At 35.1% G+C, this 19,465-nt stretch overlaps 1 protein-coding gene across 5 annotated transcripts in view; it reads right to left on the reverse strand.

The window, feature by feature from the left end:
- RYR2 (ryanodine receptor 2) overlaps nt 1-19,465 on the reverse strand; it is an 803,099-nt gene that overhangs the window by 76,992 nt on the left and 706,642 nt on the right. For 3 of the 5 annotated variants that reach the window (XM_070471028.1, XM_070471031.1, XM_070471027.1), the window contains 6 exons: nt 16,018-16,094; nt 15,146-15,219; nt 6,173-6,205; nt 4,934-5,014; nt 3,644-3,732; nt 2,137-2,265 (listed from right to left, as the gene is read on the reverse strand). In XM_070471028.1, the coding sequence (XP_070327129.1) occupies nt 2,137-2,265; nt 3,644-3,732; nt 4,934-5,014; nt 6,173-6,205; nt 15,146-15,219; nt 16,018-16,094 (483 nt within the window). The remainder of the gene's footprint in view (nt 1-2,136; nt 2,266-3,643; nt 3,733-4,933; nt 5,015-6,172; nt 6,206-15,145; nt 15,220-16,017; nt 16,095-19,465) is intronic. The other 2 variants (XM_070471032.1, XM_070471029.1) reach the window with 1 other exon arrangement.

Raw genomic sequence — 19,465 nt, forward strand, 5'->3', positions numbered from 1 at the left:
TCTGTGTATTCTTGCTCCCTATTCTTAATATCTCTGCTTCTGTTAGGTCCATACCATTTCTGTCCTTTGTTGTGTCCATGTTTGCATGAAATGTTCCCTTGGTATGTCTAATTTTCTTGAAGAGCTCTCCAGTCTTTCCCATTCTATTGCTTCCCTTAGGTCTTTGAATTGATCACTTAGGAAGGCTTTCTTATCTCTCCTTGATGAATATATCTTTTCTTTTCATCTTACATAAATAAGTTAGAATAAAAAATTTTGCACATTGAGAGGTCAAAGGATACTTCTAATTTTATATAAATTTAGGACTCTCACTTACTTTTGGAACCAAGAAATGCCTACTCTTGGCTCAAAAGGCATTTCTGTTTTAGTTTTTTTTAAGAAGCCATTTGCTGTTTCTATAAATTCACTTGCTTGTGAATGTCAATCAATAGGATCAATCAATCTTATTATTTAATCAGGACAGTTCACACCAAACGTGGAATGGCTCTCTTTCTAGACACTGATGAGAATATTAAGGCAATAATGGAAGCCAAGGAAGATAAGGAAATAGGAACATGAGTGGTCTGGATTGGATTTCAAACTTCACTTGCATTTGAATAAAGAAAAGTTATAAGAATTATCAAGCATGGCTTTCCCATTTTGAAATGCTAAAATAAGGATCGTCTTCCCTGCCGAAGGAGAAAACAGAAATCGTGAGATCCTTCCAAGTTATTAATACAGAGGAGAGGGTGAACCTAGGGGAGGTAAGGAGCAGCCCCGCTTCCATCTTCCTCCGCACCACTCAGCCCTGGTGGCTTCACTTGGCCATGAAGAGTTCTCTCCCTCAGTCATTCTCAGATACCTGCAAGTATGCCAGGCTTTGGAGACGCAATCTGTTATTTTTACTTAACCCTTTCCCCCTTAAGACTATGTTTTGTCTGACAAAGCAAACTGTAAATTTCTTCCTCCTATTTTATTTTTGTACATGACACTTCAATTACAGTGATGGTGTCAGAGTAATATCAGCCATGGACACAAGTCTTCTAGAAAATGGCAATGTTTTGCTTGCTGAAGAAAGAAGAATTTTGTAAATTCTTTTAAGAATCTGCAGGTCAAAACTAGAAGTCTGCCCCAAGAAGAATGTAAAGCAAATCAATGTAAAAAATGTATATTATTCATGGGACTTGAAAATTTTAAATATATTATAGTTATCCCGTTGTATTGCTATATATTTATATATACACACATATATGTACAGACACACATACTGCGTGGACAAAGAATGCCGCCTGCCATTTAAGTAAACAAAGGATGCTGTTACCATCAAGCCAACAGCCACTGTAGCCACCCCAAATGGTGTACCTGAGGGGATTCAGGATCCAGGTCCTGAGAGTTAAGGTGCAAATCAAAGGAATGAGTTCAGGGAGCCCAGACTCTTGCACCTTCCCATACATGGAAAAGCACAAAATTCACTAACTTCAGATGTCTGATTTTCTTTAACTGTAATCTGTTGATATTCTGACTACTTTATTTATTTATTTATTGCAGAAAACTACATATCCTGGCTCATCCCTTACGTTTTAGAACAGTCACTCAGAGCTGAGAGGCTGCTCCTGGGTTTAAGTCCTAAGTAAGTCCACCAATAAAACACAATTTCCAACTTTTAGGTTGTGTAATATTTTTTTTTTTCAGTTGACAACACACACACATTAAAGTGAAGTTTTTAAATGCTCTTTTCCTTTTCATAAAGTTTCTATAAAACTCCCTCCTCATTTTCCCAAGAATACTATAAAAAGTGGTTTAAAGTTCTGCCCTTTCTCCTTCACTTCTTCTCTCTCCTTCTTTGTTAATATTTATTGAGTGCTTAATATATACACTAGGTGCTGGAGATATGACACATTCAACCTCATGGTTCATGCTTTGGTATCTCATGATATCTCAATCCACCAAGTGGTAAAGTAAGTTCATTCCATATAAATTCACATCTCATTTTAAATGACCCATCGGCTAAGATTCTCCAGAAGGGGTCCTTAGGAAATGTGGATGAGAGCAGGAAAAGACCTTAGGCGTGCTGCATTTTTTCCAAGGAATTAATGCTAACCAGTTGACACTTTTTCCTCATTCTTTTTCAAATAACAGAAATGCTTAAAAGTTTACCTGAATATACTCTGTAAGAGTGTTAAAGACTTGTTTTGCTACTTGAATAGCTTTGGAGAAATTCCTTTGTCCTTGTTCATCAATGACATCTTTCCCAGAGTAATACCAATAGAAATCACTAATTGATTCCTGAAAAAAAGAGATGATAGGATTCAGGCTCATTCTGAAGCTATCAAAGACTGGTCCAGTTTTAGACTCTTTAAAGGAAAGCATTTTAAATAACCGATTGGAAGCAAACAAAAATATCTGTGAAATAAACACTATTCTCAATGATTTTCCTAAACATAAAATACAGCAATATCCTCCCTAGATATAAATAACATCTGGAGAGAAGATAAGCAGAAAACTTAGCTTTAAAAATGACTTTTTGTCTCTGAAGGCCTTGAAATTCACAAACATAAGGATTCATAACACTAATGCATATTTATCCATAGAGAAGTTAAATATTACTATGTGAAGACAGAAATTAGACAAATCATAGAATATAAACATCTGGTCTACTTTTTCTCCGGTAAAGCCAGTAACATTTCTTTAATGAGAATTTCATAATGTTCCTGACTTGTGTAAAGGCCCTGGAAGAAACTGGTTGGACTCCTTATAAATACTGACAATTGTAAAAAAACATCTAAATATGATTGATCTGTCCAAACAGGATGTTTTCAACAATAACTTACATTTTAAAGGAATTTTAGTTGCCTAAATGAATAATATAATTTGGCTACCATGTAAACTACATTCAGGTTTTGAGATATGATTTTGAAAGTTACAGATATATTTTCAGCAAAGCTTCTTGATATATTTGCTTCAGAACTAGACTTTTTCTCCATTAGTTTTAGGTAAGAGTGTTGTGCTTTTACATATTCAAAGATTAAGGAAGAAACAGGGAGTTTGTGATCTTAAAAGTATTACACCTGATTTCCTTCTAAATAAAATGAGAAATAAAAGTATAAAATTCCATTAAGAGACCTACACCTTCAGATTCAGTTCTAGTAACATGGAGAACATTACTATAGTATTGAAGATATTTTTAAGTGATGGAGTGTTAGACTGAATTTTTTCATCAGACATTTGGAGAGCTGAAAAGAATTGACCTTAGGCTCTTACATTTAATTGTATGTTAGGTAGTTTGAAAGCCTTTCTTTCCCATTTTTAGTAATGTTTCCAACATTCTTCTCCCATTTATTTATCAACCACAGAGGAAGGAAAAGAGCATGTTGATGCTTTACAAATTGAAAAGGAATTTAAAATGCCATCAAGCTAAAAACTGCAGGGAAAAAAAAACATTCCTACTTATAGAAAGAAAATAAAGTAAGAGCCAGAATCAGAGGCAAAGATAATAGTGGCAGTTTCAATCTAACATTTGGGGAAAGACTGTGATCAAAGACAAAATACCTCAGTAAGTTTTGACCTTATAAATCAAAACACATTATACCATGTCAGTTTCACAACTGCCATATCATGCCAACTAGCCAACGTTTTAATTTGCTACTAATAAAAAGCAACGTACCTGAACTCTCAGAAGGTAATCTACAGTAGAGATGATTATGTTGACAGTTGTATTATTGCCAGTCTGAGTTCTCAGATAATTTTGAAAATCTATATAAGATCAAAAGATGTTATTAAAGTGCATTCAAACATTTTAAATTAATTCTTTGAATAATTCTAAGAGCAAACGATGTCTAGACCAAAATCACTACAGCTTCTGTAGTGTTATATCTGATAGTTTGAACATTGAATAGTTTATATTTTCCATAAAAAGTGAGCACCTCAAAAAGAAACCTAGGTGCTTCACAGAATATCAATATTTAAATTTCACCTAAGAGGTTTGTTAACACCTGTTTCCTGATTCCTTGCTCTAAAGCTCTGGGCATGTGAATAACTGAAAAGGACTTCCATCCTGTAGGATAGAGTAATTAAATGATTTATTCCATAATCTCTTGTTCTTCAGTACTGTGTTAAGTGTTGGGGAAAGAAAAAAAAAAATCAAGATAAAGCTCCTGCCTTCACAGATGCACAAGCCTGACGGAGAGCTCGATACATAAACAACGAATGGAAATACATCATGGCAAGTTACATAGCGAAGTAGATTCCCCCAGTTAAAGAGAGGAGGCAAAAAAAGAAAGAAACCTACATATGTCTCCACAGCTATTTATTGTATTTAATTTACATCTTTTTTCACAATCTGCATCTTTCTATCAGCTGTCTTCTCCAGCATGAGAAAAACTAGTTAAGAATTATGAAATTCATGTTTTGAAAGTGTATATTGTAAACAAAATTTCTTGAGATTTTCTTTATATCAAATATGCACACTACATTTTTAAAACCTAAAAATTGTCTTCAAGCAAGTCAATTTTAATTAAAAAATAGCATGTATGTGTAAAATGTACAAATCAATGCTATTCTAGAGCTTTGCTTTTCAAATTATTGATTATACACATATGCCATTCAAATGGGCTTCCCTGGTAACTCAGATGGTAAAGAATCTGCCTGCAATGCCATTCAAGCAAGAAAATTCAGCATTACTGTAATTTTATCACTAAAAAAATCTCTCTTCTTAGAATATCAATATCTTAAAACCATTTATTTAGAGGGGAAAAGAAAGAATTAAGTGAAATAGCTAGCAAAGGACTTTGAAAGACTCAAAGTGACATAGAAAATACCCCAGGGCCAATGCTCAATGTTCAAGAACTTTATCGACCTAGAAGAAGCAGAACAATTAGAACTAAGAGGCTCCTGTTATTACTGGCTTCAAAATGATTATTGCTGGGTACCATGAACAGTCTGGGGTCTCACAAACCTGAGTTGTGTCCCTCACAAAGCAGTTGCAAGAAGCGGAAGAGGTCACAGGTGAATTCGTCATCCTGCAGAACCTTTTCTCCTGCAGGAAGTCCAGAGGGACCCAATGTTATCAACCACTTTAGCCTCAACCTCCCTTTGTATCCCCACCTCCATCAAACTTGCATATTCATCTAGCATCGTCTGAACCAAAAACAGTCACAAATCATAGCCACTTTTCTATCTGAAGCTCTTAAGATCATGCGCTTGACAGATAGATGCACTTTTTCTTGGTAAGAAAAGAACATTTGACTCTTAAAAACGCAGATCTCTCTCTGTTAAAGTAGCAGCATGGGTTTGGCAACATTTTAGAAACAACCTGAAGAGGTTCAGAGATTTGAACTTTTTCCCCCTTTCTTTCTATCTTTCTTTTTGTGTAGGATCTCTGCATCTCTTACAAATGTAGAAGTTAAATCTGCTTTGTTCCTAGAGTCTGACCAAAAGTTTCAATATAAAGGCGTTCGGTATATATATAAAATAGGGCTAAGAGTTTCTCGTATTCACATATTAATTAAAGGATTTCTGTGAAAATTCTAAATGACTAGAAAATGTTTCTTAACTCATGTCAATGAATTCTCTCATAAGCTTGTCCAAATAGAGTGTTCATTGGTTGTAGCATTCCTTCCAGAGGAGGAACTGGCAAGCAGACCTAACTCCAAATATCAAAGCAAAAGAAAGACTTTGCTGACTCCTGCTAAGAAAGCTAAAGCTAACAAAGCAATGTGCAAAGGACATCTCAGAGCCATTGGAGGTATTCTGCATCACTCAACACTAACTATATGTGTGGGGGCCAGGATGAAGCCTCAGGAAAAGGTTCAGATATTTCACCTCTATTTCAATTTAAATGTACCTTGATCACAAGTTACTTTGAAAGCAAAAACACAAAGAAGAAAACAAACAAAAAAGTGGCAGCACACAAATGAAAGTTGAGTTTAAAAGCATAGAGTGTCCGTGGAAAAAAACACTGTCAACATTATGAGTGTATGCTCTGGAATCTCAATTTGTTTAGAAAGCAAAATGACAAAAAACATAAAAAATGTTGTTTGGCAAGGGAATGAATATACTCATGTATTTAAAAAAATAATATAACTTTTCAGACTGGAGATAACTTTGGGCTAGGAAAGAAAACTATACAATGATCATGTGTTTACTGGAACCGAAATTATGAATGATCATAATGACAGAGAGGTGATGGACTTACCAGTCTGCAGTCTGTGACTTTCAAAGTGAGAGGCTTCATATAATGGGAGGGTTAGGAAGCAAAACCATTTTGAAAACTAATATAAACATTAAAAAAAGTACATAAAATCACTGTACTGGTTTCCCTATGAGCCTGTAAGATATGATATTTGGTGACCAAACTAAGATCACCATGTCGATAAATGTGACATGGCAAATCTAAACGTTTAAATGTGCGTTGTTTTGAATTTCAATACATGGCTGATAAGCCCATTTCTCAGTGTTTACATTCATGACAGAATAGGAAAAAAGGAACAGTCTAGACTAATAAACAAACTAAACTCTTCACTGATGACACTTTGTATCATTTTGTGAAGATGCTTTAAAATGATATTTAAATCAAAATATTATGAGTTACATAGACTTATTGACTTTTTCCTTGTTGAACCCATCTAAAATGTTTTGTTTTTTCCATTTTCAGAAATTTGAATCAATAAAACCAAAGACATACTATCAATCTTCATAACTTCAATGTGGAATAAGTAACCCCTGGTAGAAAGTATTCAGGAAAGTTAACAGTGAAATAAATTAACATGTAGTCTACCAGGGTACCTAGAAATGCTCTGTACAATGCACATTAATTTATAACATAACATTCTATTTTTTGTTGGCATGCACAGTATCTTTTAGACTGTATACCGAAACACACACAAGTGACTTCACTTACACTGGACACGCTGCACACAGCAGAACGAGAGAGAGAAGGGAGGGGAAAGGGGGCAAGCCTTCATTTACCGTCAGGCGGTACCAGGTTATTGACTAGGGTGCTACTGCTTAAAGAACACATTCCTGATTAAAATGCTGCCATTGCCCATGCTGCCTGTAGGTGGTGGAGGAACGAAGATGGAGGATGGCTTTATGTCTGCAGAAGGTACAGGAGCACCAGTCTATTTTGGGATGTGCGCAAAAGAAATTCCATTGTAAGATGGAAACTAAGGTTAGTAAGAAATAACGAAATGGAGTAAAATGTAGTTGAAAGTGCTCTTACATTTTAAATATTTCATTTGCAATAGCTGCATGATGGCCAAATGTAGCTATTGTGAAGGGCGCTCCCTTGGTTTTGTTTTCAGTTATAAAGGGCTTATCATTTCTAACACTGTAATAAAGGGGAAAGTTGTTTCAGTACTGTTGTGATGATGAGTTTGTTCCTTGTGCTTTAGGTTTCTCATCTATAAAATGAATGGAAAATGTATACTGTAGACCTCACTGGCTCTACATAATCTATCTGACCCCTTTTTAAAGAATTGTGAAAAGGTTAGTATTATTAGGGACAGTGGCAATGATACTAAATAAAGATGGGAACAACATGCCTATGAACTTAGGTGTTAAGTGTGTTTATATTTTCAAAAAGTTGCCTTAATTAAAAAAAAATATTTTATTTATTTTTTCATTTATTTATATTAGTTGGAGGCTAATTACTTTACAACATTGTAGTGGTTTTGCCATACGTTGCTAAGAATCAGCCATGGATTTACATGTGTTCCCCATCCTGAACCCCCCTCCCACCTGCCTCCCCATCCCATCCCTCTGGGTCATCCCAGTGCACCAGCCCTGAGCACCCTGTCTCATGCAAAAAAGTTGCCTTAATTTTAATGAACCAAATATTATAAAAAATATAAATTTTCACCTGAAAATAATATTAGGTAGACCTTATTTATTCAAGCTACCAATAAAAACTAATTCCTCTTTTAGATATTTAATAAAATTAAAATACTTTAAAAGGCTTTTCTACTCCCAAATGGTTTATCTAATTAATAAAAAAGTACACAAAGTGTTGCTTAAGTTCAGTTAAAACAAAGTTGTTTTTACTTAGACTGTCCATACATATAGCTCAAAACTGGCAGACCTATCTTCAGAAAAGATTTAATTGTTAATAATTAATTATCAATAACCATTACTAAAATTAGTGAAATAAATAAAAAGACTACTATATATATAAACAACTGCATTAGCATGAATAGACTCCAGAAGACTAAGATCTCCAGTGTTGTAGGGTCTTGCTATGTCAATATCTCTAATAATGTGGAGATAAAAAAGTGAGTAGTGTGAAACATGAAACTGGCTGCATTAAACAAGTCCCCAAAATCTATTAAGTGGATCTCAAAAGCCCCCATTGCCAAGGAGGAAATAATTCTGATTACAGATCTTTAGAGAACTTAAATATTTACTTTGTATATGGAAAAACTGAAGGATAAAGGCTAAAAATACTTTTAAATAGTGAAAAGTTAGGTATTTAAATCCATGTGTGTAGTTTTAGTATCATGTTGCTTAAATGATCTAAATATGACTGCTTAAATAATATTACAACTCAACTACCAAAGAATAAAAAATTTATTATTTATTCATTTGGCCATGTTTTGTGGCTTTTGGGATCTTAATTCCCCAACCAGGGATCAAACTCCTGCCCCCTGTAGTGGGAGCACGGAGTCCTAACCACTGGATCACCAGGGAATTCCCTAAGAATAAAAAACTTGAACATGGATTTATAGCTAGCATTTAGTTAGTGACTATAGTGTGCTAGGCATTGTGCTAGATATATTTTCTCATCATTTCATTTCAGGTTTGCAATAATCCTAAAATGAGATGATATGATCCCACTTTGTGGTTTGGGAAACAACTCAGAAATTAAGTAACTTGACTATTTTCATAGAGCTATAACAGGTAAAAGACTTGAATTCAGTAAACTTCAATAAACATTCATTACATGTCCCCTATATGCTAGGCACTTTGTGAGATGCTGGAGATAAAAAAGACTAATGGACACAATTCCTAACTTCAAGAAGGTCAGGTAACAAACAGTTAATTTCTATACTGTATGGTCTCTCTAAATGCAGGGTGCCATAGTTCCTCCACTTCACAAAGTTCACATCAGTAATCAATCTTTGACTAACAATCATTTTGCTTATTTTTTATTTTAAATTGTGGACTCCTAACTTGTTTTCAATTTTAGAACCCAGGGAAACCCATATTTTAGACATGTAGCTTTGGAAAAATCAATTCACCTTTCAGACTCGTTTTTCATTGTTTTGATATGGGACTTAACAATCTCCTGACTTCCATAATTCATAGGGCTGCTGAGAGAATCAAATTGGTTCAAACAAGTACAACTGCTCTGAAATATGCAAAGCATAATAGGAATCAATGTGAAGTTTTAATGGCAAGAAGTAATTTTAAAAGTCCTGGATTCCTAAAATACAGAATTCAAGTGGGTTGTAATAAATCATTTATAATTTTATTAAATGCATGTATTTAAACTAAGGTAACAACCTGACACCATGTATAAAATGCATTCCTAGATAATAAAAATGAAATAAATTAGGTATGACCCATGGATAATAGAATTAAAGGCTAGCAGTGGAGAAAAAAATATTTTGCTTTCAAACATGATTTCAGATTGTTTTTCTTGTAGCCTTCTCACTTCATTTTTTTCCCCCTTTTTCTTTCTTTCTTTTTTTTTTTTTTTACTTAGGTGTGTGTGTACACACACACATATATATATATGGTCTATTTGGTATGCTAGCACTACTGAGAATGAGAAATCTGTGAATTTTAATGTTAGTAGATTCTACTGGAAGCATTTTGAAGAGTGAATGTGGGAATTTAGATTCCAAGTGGATCAACACACAAAACATAATATTACAGAAGCGTCACTTATTTAACAGCTCTCCAAGGTCTCAGAAAGAAAGTGCAAGTTCCCTGTAAAGCAGGCCCTTTAGGGTCTCCCGCAAACCACCTTTCCATCCTCTACTGGTTTCATTTCTTTTCAATCACACCAGGTTAGTTACTGTTCTCCCATATGTTGTGTACCTTAAACTTGGCATATGGGGATCTCTTTCACTGGAATGCTTTTCTTTGCCTTACTTATCTACCAGATAAACTTCTACTTGAGGCTGTGTGTTACATCTATGATGATATACTTCCCCCAGCCCTGGCAGCTAAGTATTAGCTCAGTTTTCTCTTACACAGAGGGCACTGCTCTGAAGTTGCTTATTTACAAGTCTCTCTACACAATACTCTGGATTTCCTGTATAAATCCAATATCTAGGACAGTGTCTAGCATGTAATAGCCACTCAAATTTAAATGAGTCCTTCAAAGTTTAAAAACTGTGCAAGGATGTTAAAAAAAAAATCTATTTAGTGCCATTAACCATAGGCTTTCCATGAAGAGAATATTTACACAGGAATGGCAGAATAATATAGTTAGGATCCAGATGGATATCAGGATCTACTGGATTCCATGTGGGAAAGTATCCTTGGGACAATCTGGGGTGGAAGATAGCCAATAAATAATTAAGCACTAAAAACACTAAAAAACATTAGCGTGGTCAATATTTAAAGATTGCTATAATTATCCTTTTGATTAATTAATTAAAAGGAACCCTTTTCACTTAACTTCACATAAACTTCATGAGGTCACTATATATAGGCAAGAACCTCAATGCAACACATTACCAAATACAGGTGGAAATGGAAGAAGCTTAACTTGTATTAATGCTTTATATAACCTTTTAGAAAATCAAACAATTTCTGAGGAATCAGATCAGCTTCCAACTTTTAACTTGTTTATGAAGTCAAGGACCCCTGCAAAATGATTAAAAATATAATGCAGTATCTTCAACTATATTCCAAGAAGATGTCTGAAAGAAGAAAAATTGCACTTTCAAGCTCATCATGAATTTGTAATGAGGATAAATGGTACTGAGGAGAAACAAACCAAAAATCCAAGGATGGAATGAAATTTCAAAAGTTCATAGAAGTTTTTGGTTTTGAACTTCATTTCACATAGTAAAATAAAACACATAGGACTAAAAAATATCCATAGAGGACAACACTGAGCACATCACAAAATCTAAACACATCTGAAGAATTTTTTTTCTTTTTTTAACAAGGGGGAAGTCCAGACTTTCGTATTGAGTGGGCCAAAAAGTTCCTTCAGGTTTTTCTGTAAGATGTTATAGAAAAAACAGGTAGGACTTTTTGGCAACCCAATAAAAATGAGGGAAATTTAACAAGGTGGGATAAGGGTACACGGCAAACTTACATGACAACGACAGTATAGAAAAAGGAGTATCAACAATTAGTCCGATATCCTTATACAGCTGTCCTATATTTGTGGATACAGGGGTATGACCACACTATGCCATTTTATATAAGGGACTTGAGCATCTGTGGACAGGAAGAGGGTCCTGGATGGACCTCATGGATATCGAGGGACAGCTGTATACAAACCTTAGAGAAGCATGTATTTCCTAATGGTATCTCAATCCAGATGGGGAGTATCATGTGTAATCATAAAAAGCTTAAAAGTGGTATTGAAACTTCAACAATGGATTCAAAAATTGGCCATAGATGGGTGCCTTTGAAGGGAGACATTAGGGGGTCCATAATTCTAACCTAAGCCAATGTGCTGGACAAAAGATAAGTCCCCCAAAGACTACTAGAGACTGGAAGGAAAGGGAATTGGCTTGTGGAATTGGCAAATTAGAGACATAAAGAATGCCTGCATTTTAGCCTTGATCTTGCCACACTGCTGTGTGACCCTGGACAAGCCGTGGAATCTTACTTTGCCTTGCTCTATTTATAAAACAGGGGAAAATACCATGGGAAAGTCATGGGTACGAAAAAGTTCATGTATTTAAGTTACACATTTTACATAGTGACATAATTTATGGTCATTTCATCATCAGCAACAGATTTAGCTTAATAAACAGAATTGGTTAGGATGGAGATTTAGATCTATCAGATTATTTTCTCAGTCCTGAGCTTATACCGCATAAGCCTCAAGCTGTGAAGCAGTGAGATCACTAATGGATTTAGATTTGTCAGTGTTTTCTATATTTTCCAAGAGGGATGACCTAGGTTCTTTCACCTATAAGGGTACATACTTTTCTTAACAGTTGCAGAATCTTAAAAGAATGGCCACGTAACAAAATTTTTTTTTAAATGCCAAAGATAGAGACAGTATAGGTGTTCTCAGTCTGGGAAATAGTATAGTAATCATTAGAGGCAATGAGTTGTCACTGCACAGTCTCCTAAGAGGTCTCTTGATGAAGGCAGCAGTGTGTACTGAGAAAGCACAACTTAATCTCTGAAGCCATGTTGACACACAGAATACTGTTTGAAAAAATCTCATCCCTTCTTTATCATCACATGTCATGTCTTTCAGAGACTACCTTGCTTCCCTGGTGGCTCAGAGGTTAAAGCATCTGCCTGCAATGCGGGAGACCTGGGTTTAATCCCTGGGTCAGGAAGATCTCCTGGAGAAGGAAATGGCAAACCCACTCCAGTACTCTTGCCTGGAGAATCCCGTGGATGGAGGAGCCTGGTGGGCTACAGTCCATGGGGTCGCAAAGAGCCGGACACGACTGAGCAATTTAACTTTCTAACTTTAACTAGCTTTGCAATATCAATGCCATCTTTGTTATTATGCTAGCCTGAAGAGTAAATACTTGCTACTGTTTCTAGTGTTCTTCAAATTTGATCTCAAGAATGAAAGGTCATTTTATGTTAGAAGGTTTTTAATATGTGATATTTTCAAAGGCACAGAGAAAAACTGTAGATCTCTTAACACTTGGAGGTGAACTGGCAGAGTCCAGTGGCTTAAAGGAGACTCAACCATTCACCACCCACCCTGGGTCAGCACTGATTTTCCCATGCACCACTTGGTGCAGCCATAAAGCCACAGTATGTCCAAAACAGAAACGCCACAGGGAAACTATTGCACACATTCACTCATTTACACAATAGTTGCAAACACTGGGTCCACCAGAACTTCTTTTAAATGAAAGAACAGAACCAAACAAATCCAAGACCATCACTTAAATGCTTGTTGCCCCTTTATGTCTCTATGTTAATAACTACACATCCTCATAGGGAGAAAAAAAAGGAAAGCTTGATACATAAGTTTTAAAAGTAAAAGGATGCATAATGATGAAAAGTAAATAATCTACTTGCTAAAATGGTCTAGAAAAGGAAAAATGCACAAAAACTGTCACTATCAAGACTGTACATCAAGCTAACAACAAATAAAGGAGCAAATAAAGAAAAGGCAGTTCATTTTTAATAATTACCACGCTCATGAGTGATGACTGAGGAAGGGAGAATATACATGGACAGTAGTTGAAAGGAAAGGAAATGGGGAAAAAGAAAAGAAGTTGAGACATTGTTTTTGTTTTGCTGTTTGTAAGGAAATAAAATATAAACGTGTTAATCAATTTGGGCAATAACTTTTGTGTGCATCTTTAAAAAGAATAAACTAACCAAACCAATCTCATATTGAGAGACAGAACTAATTCTCACATCAGGACGGCTGCTCTTATCAACTTATTTCTGAAATGGGACTCACAAGTGTTATTCCAATCCATACCTGGTTGATAAAAGTCTAGGAGGCCAGGAAAATAAACCTGTGTGGTCACTATTTCTTTGTGGGAGCTGATGTAAAGAGTGACATGGAACAGTGAATGGAATTATGATCAGAGCCTCTGGTACATTAGGAAAGAACTTCAGGGGAAAATAAAATTGATTACTAATTCCAAAACAGGGAAGTCAGAGAGAGAACTGACTCATTTTTAGGCACTTTACAGCTGTAAAAACCCTAGGACTTCTGTGAGACCTTAAAGGCAATGCAGTTAATGGGACGTGGGCTTTATAGTGGCTCTGAATTCTCCAGACAGGTCTGATAGGCCAGGAGTTGTAACTGGTGACACAAATGTTAGTGATGGAGAGATTTAGCTTGAAGTTACTTTTCAGAATATCTAAGTAAGTTCAGAATTCTGCTGGTGATTTTTCTTAGAGGTAGCTAACCCAATTAAATAACCAATAATAATCAAGTATTAACTTGATGTCTGAACTTCTACATTCAAATGCCAAGCAGAAAATAAAATTACACAGGTGATATAGAAGCAGCAGCATTAGAATATGTCTAAATGATCATCTTTAAAATACAGGAAGAAAAATGCAACTAAATTCTTTTTCCTATTGTGAGAACAAAAATATACAGAGATAATTAGAAAGATTTGTTAATTCTAAAATATTTTAGAAGGGCAAGCGGACTACCAATGGCAGAGGGGAGAAAATTTATTTTTTTTTTGCAATAAGCGTAGTTTTTTAGAAGACCCAATGTTCTAAAACTAATACATTGATAAGGTGACAACTCCAAACCAGACAAAACAAACAAAAACAGATAAACACACGGGGCCTTACTCAAACTAAAATAATTTAAAAATCAAACACAAAAGAATAAAAACAAATCAAAACCAAAAATAGAGAAGATAGTTTTTTCTTAACAGATACCAAAATGAATGTGCAGCAACAATTATTTCTGCTTTAAATGCACAGTGTGCATTCTAGTTACACATCTATTTAAAGAGAGAAAAACTCTATTATGTGAGTTATTTTTATGCACATGTACATTAAATGATCAAAGTTAAACACAAAGACTACTCTTTAATTTATTTTCTTAAACAACTTGTACTTGAAAAGACATATGGATTTATCAAATAGAAGGATAACTGAGCTAAAAGGGAAGAGTAGTAAGAATACTGCTGGACTGAAGGCTCTGAAAGCATTTCTGTCCTAAGGAGATAGAATCTGGAAGCCTGCCAGTTTGCTAAAATGGCCAAAGGAAGTCAAACATTTTCTAATGTGGCTCATCCATGCATTTTATAATTTTAGATATAATTCTATGATAAGGGTTCTTTAACCCCAGCTAGGGGAAAGGTCACAGACAGTGGGTCTGAAATAACAAGGAGTCAATTACCAACATGGAAGGTTAGGTCTGGGGTCTTGGATGTGACCTATATAGGTGTCTAACTACGAACTTTTAAATGAGTCACATAAGCACGGTGTCCACTTAGATAACCTCGCATCTCTCTGTACTGGAAAGGTAATTTCAGGGAAGAAGTGGGGACAGGTGATCTTTTTAAGTGATCAGTACCTGATCCTTCCTCAGTCACCATCCCAAGTCCTTCAGCTTTGTTTTGTCGCTCAAATGCATTTAGGTCGAGGACACTGCAATAACAGGGAGAAAAACATTTAGAGGACTAACAGAACCTTTCCTTTCTTCAGAAGGGCAAATGTGTATCATGAAGTGTGAACCGAATGCTATTATGCATTGAAAACACCCTGACTCAATGTTTACCAATAGTGTTTTTTTTGCAGCAGACCACTTCTCCAGGGACCACACTGAAATGATCCATTTGAAAGTCAAGTATATGGCATTAATGGGCTTCAACTTGGAAGAACATTACAAAGTCAGCAGGCATAATAATCATGTTTTTCCAGTTGGAATAGCTTATCACATTAAGTATGTGTCAGGTTCTTTAGTCAAATGCCATCTGAATGATTTTAAATACTGTAAAAACTAGAAAATGATCATAAATTAGTTGGTTAAGGATCATTGTAGGGAAGCTGAGACGTGATCTCAAAGCTCATAGATAAAATGAAATGGACTTTTCTGGTTTTCAAAAATCATCCAAGGTCCCTATTTAAGCACAAGGAATATTATTTTAAGACATTATTAACATGGAACAAGTTAGTAATGAAGACATTACTAACATCTAACAGCAAGACAGAATATAAGACACTTGTACATTTTTGCCCCACTTGAAAGTGTGTTTAACCATTAAAAAATCTTCTGTGAACACAACATTCTAAAACAACTATATACTCCAATAAAAATTAATTAAATTTAAAAAACTGTTTCAATAAAAAAATTTTCTGTATATAAGTACCATCAGTAATGTAAAAAAAGTACTTTTAAAGATACAACCACTGAGTGGAACTAAAGCAAAGAAAGCAGGTGCTTACCTGCATGACTGCATCAGGCCAGCCAGGCTCTGAAAGAAGCCCACATCCTTTTTCTCCTTGAGGTAGTCAAGCATTTTCTGCAGTACATAGATAAACCACATGGTCACTGAACATAAATCTTATTTTTTGTTAAATAAGAAACAACAAAACATTCTTTCTACGCTAAAATAAAGATAAAAAATATCAGTGCATATAAACATGACCATGAAATAGTGACACGCATGTCACATCTAGAGACTTGCCCATTTCTGTGTGTGTGCAGCAGGACATACCCATGGCTTGGAACAAGGGAGATGCTTTACAAAACACCACAAGCAGCATAAACATCGGGGAAAATAGTACCCTTAGTTCTCTTCAAGTCACTCTGTCAGTATTTAGAGATTCAGATACTTAGTTCAAGTTTACTGGGAAGAAGGCCCATCTGAATGCTCTTCACAGATTTCACTACAAAAGTAAGCTCCAATGCAAGTTTGATGCATGATGCAGGGCACTCAAAGCTGGAGCACTGGGACAACCCAGAGGGATGGGGTGGGGAGGGAGGTGGGAGGGGGGTTCAGGATGGGGGACACGTGTACACTCATGGCTGATTCATGTCGATGTACGGCAAAAACCACCACAATATTGTAATTAGCCTCCAATTAAAATAAACAGATTAATTAAAAAAAAAGGTGAGCTCCTTAAAAAGCAGTCATCCAAGAGCTCTGACTACCATATGCTGCTAAGACAGAAATTCAGTTTCCATTACCATGGTCTCTAAACTCAAGGAATGGTGGGAATCATTTGACTATTAATTTTTCTCCTCTGTTCTCAGAATGATGTCCAGATTCTGTGGTCAACATATTGGTTAAACATAAATGTAAAAAATACTAATGCAATGCATAGCTGTGAGTATATTGTTACATGCCATAGGGAAACAGCTACTTCGACTGTGAATAGGATGTGCTGGAGGTTTCAAATAAGCAGTACATTGCAGATAATAAGAGAAACACTAAGAAAATAGACACTGCTCTTCTCTGAATCTTAAATTCCTATTATCAGTGCTATTTAGACAGGGATCAGCTAAGCAGTCAAAATGATGGTTAAGTAATCTTTTTTAAGAAATTAGAGTTAAAGGTAATATAAAACTAAATGTGTGAAGGCTGCATACACACACACAAAGTGTAGTGTGTGTGTGTTTGCACACATATGGATACACCTACACATGCACAGATACATACAAATACAGACACATAACAACAGAGCTGTTTTGGGGTGTATGTGTGTGTGCGATAACTTGCTGGTGTAATAAACATGAAGCAGTTATTAGTCATTGGTCTTTTAAAACAAGATGAACATGGCTTACATGGCAAAGGAAGGTATATCTGAAGGTTTAGAGAGAAAAAGAAAGATCTGTACATACAGTGAGTATATTTATTACATGATCTCTCAAGGTTCCTTTTAACTCCAAGGATTCTGGATATATATATATATGTATATGTCTGTGTGTGTGTGTATGTGTGTGTGTGTGTGTGTGTGTGTGTGTATAATTAAGATCTTTTGAAGTAATACATAAGCTAAGGGAAATTATTTCTTGATCAGTATTGTGGAGAGATTAGGTAGGTTTTCTTTATTTTTCCTTACATTTTAAAAAAGTCATATAGTCTTTTACTATGGAAATCAAAAAAGAAAATGTGTAAATTGGATAGTAAAAAAATTCACTTTTATCTTTATTTCTAACTGAAATTTAGCATTCCTTTCAACAAGTAATCTAAGCAACAAACACAAGTAGGATTAATAATGGCTACGATTTTGTTACCAATAAACATTTTGGCTATTTTCCTATCACATTACAGTTGTTATAGCTATTTAAAAGTATTTAATCATTTCTTCTCAATAATTGTTAGACTAAGCACTAGATCTTTTATTTAATGAATTCATAAGGAAATACACAACTTTATAAAAAACCTGTTATATAACATTTTGATAACCACATTTCAATATACTTTATTTCTTTTGTCAACCTGTGTAATTTTATTTTGTGCACTTATAAACATTACACCAAGAAGAGGCCAGAGTTTTCAATACAATTATAACATGTAATGACTATATTTACAGTAAAAAAGCACACCATTTGAGAGCAAGGTAAAGATGAATTTTTCAGCTCTTCTACTACTGGTTTGGCCAAAAATATTGTTCATATTTTCCTATAAGATATTACAGAAGAACCCAAATGAACTTTTCGGCCAACTCAATACTTAATCTAGTTCAAAACTGAGCTAGTCCAAAAGAGGCCTTCACAATTTTCTGTTTTTCTTTTCTTAGACTCAAAGGTCTTCTAGGAGCATATTCATGGCTTTGTCCCACTGTAGTGATTCCCACCTTAGTGATTCTGAGGTTCACAACATCTTGAAGTCAAACATTCTAAGGTTCTCACCAGCCTTCCTTTCCTTCAATGAGAGAAGCCCATTACCTGCCTCACTAAAACTTAGCCAGGAAAGAATAGTTCCCTGCTCATCAACTGTTCTTTCTCATATAGAAGCCAAGGTATATAAACAAGAGATCTTAGTTTTATAATAACACAATCTGAAGTTTATATTTTACTGTTTTTCAATAAGCATAATAATTTTTTCTGTGCTCAGAGACACAATGTCAGCTGTGTTCCCAGAGGCATGCAGTACATGCTTGTCACTCTGTTCCTATTTTGTTAAGTCACTCATATATATATAAATATATATATAGATTAGTGATGTAAACTTGATTTACAGTGTTGTATTAATTTTTGCTGTATAGCAAAGAGACTCAGTTATATACACATACACCTTTGTTTTACAGTCTTTTCCATTATGGTTTATTGTTCCCTGTGCTATACAGTAGGATGTTGTTGGTTATCCACTCTGTATATAATAGTTTGCATCTTCTAATCCCAACTTCTAAGCCCTTCCCTACTCTCCTTCCCCGTGGTAACCACAAGTCTGTTCTCTACATCTTTGCATCTGTTTTCATTTTGCAGATAGGTTCAGTTGTGGAATATTTTAGATTTCACATATAAGTGAAACGGTGTTTGTCTTTCTCTTTCTGAGGTACTGCACTTCTTATGAAGGCCTCTAGTTGTATCCACGCTGATGTGACTGTCATGGCATTATTTCACCCATTTTCAATGGCTGAGTAGTATTCCATTGTGTATATGTACCACCTATTTATCCATTCATATGTCGATGCACATTTGTTTCCATGTTTCAGCTATTGTAAATTGTGCTGCTATGAACATAGTAATACATGTTTCTTTTTCAATTATAGTTTTTTCTGAATATATGTCCAGGAGTAGGATTGCGGGCTTATATTTTAATCCTATTTTTAGTTCTCTGAAGAACCTCCATACTGTTTTCCATAGTGACTGTACCAATTTACATTCCCACCAACAGTGTAGGAGGGTTCCTTTCTCTCCACACACTCTCTAGTATTTGTTAAT

Source organism: Odocoileus virginianus, chromosome 7, assembly GCF_023699985.2.
Source record: "Odocoileus virginianus isolate 20LAN1187 ecotype Illinois chromosome 7, Ovbor_1.2, whole genome shotgun sequence".
Taxonomy (NCBI): domain Eukaryota; kingdom Metazoa; phylum Chordata; class Mammalia; order Artiodactyla; family Cervidae; genus Odocoileus; species Odocoileus virginianus.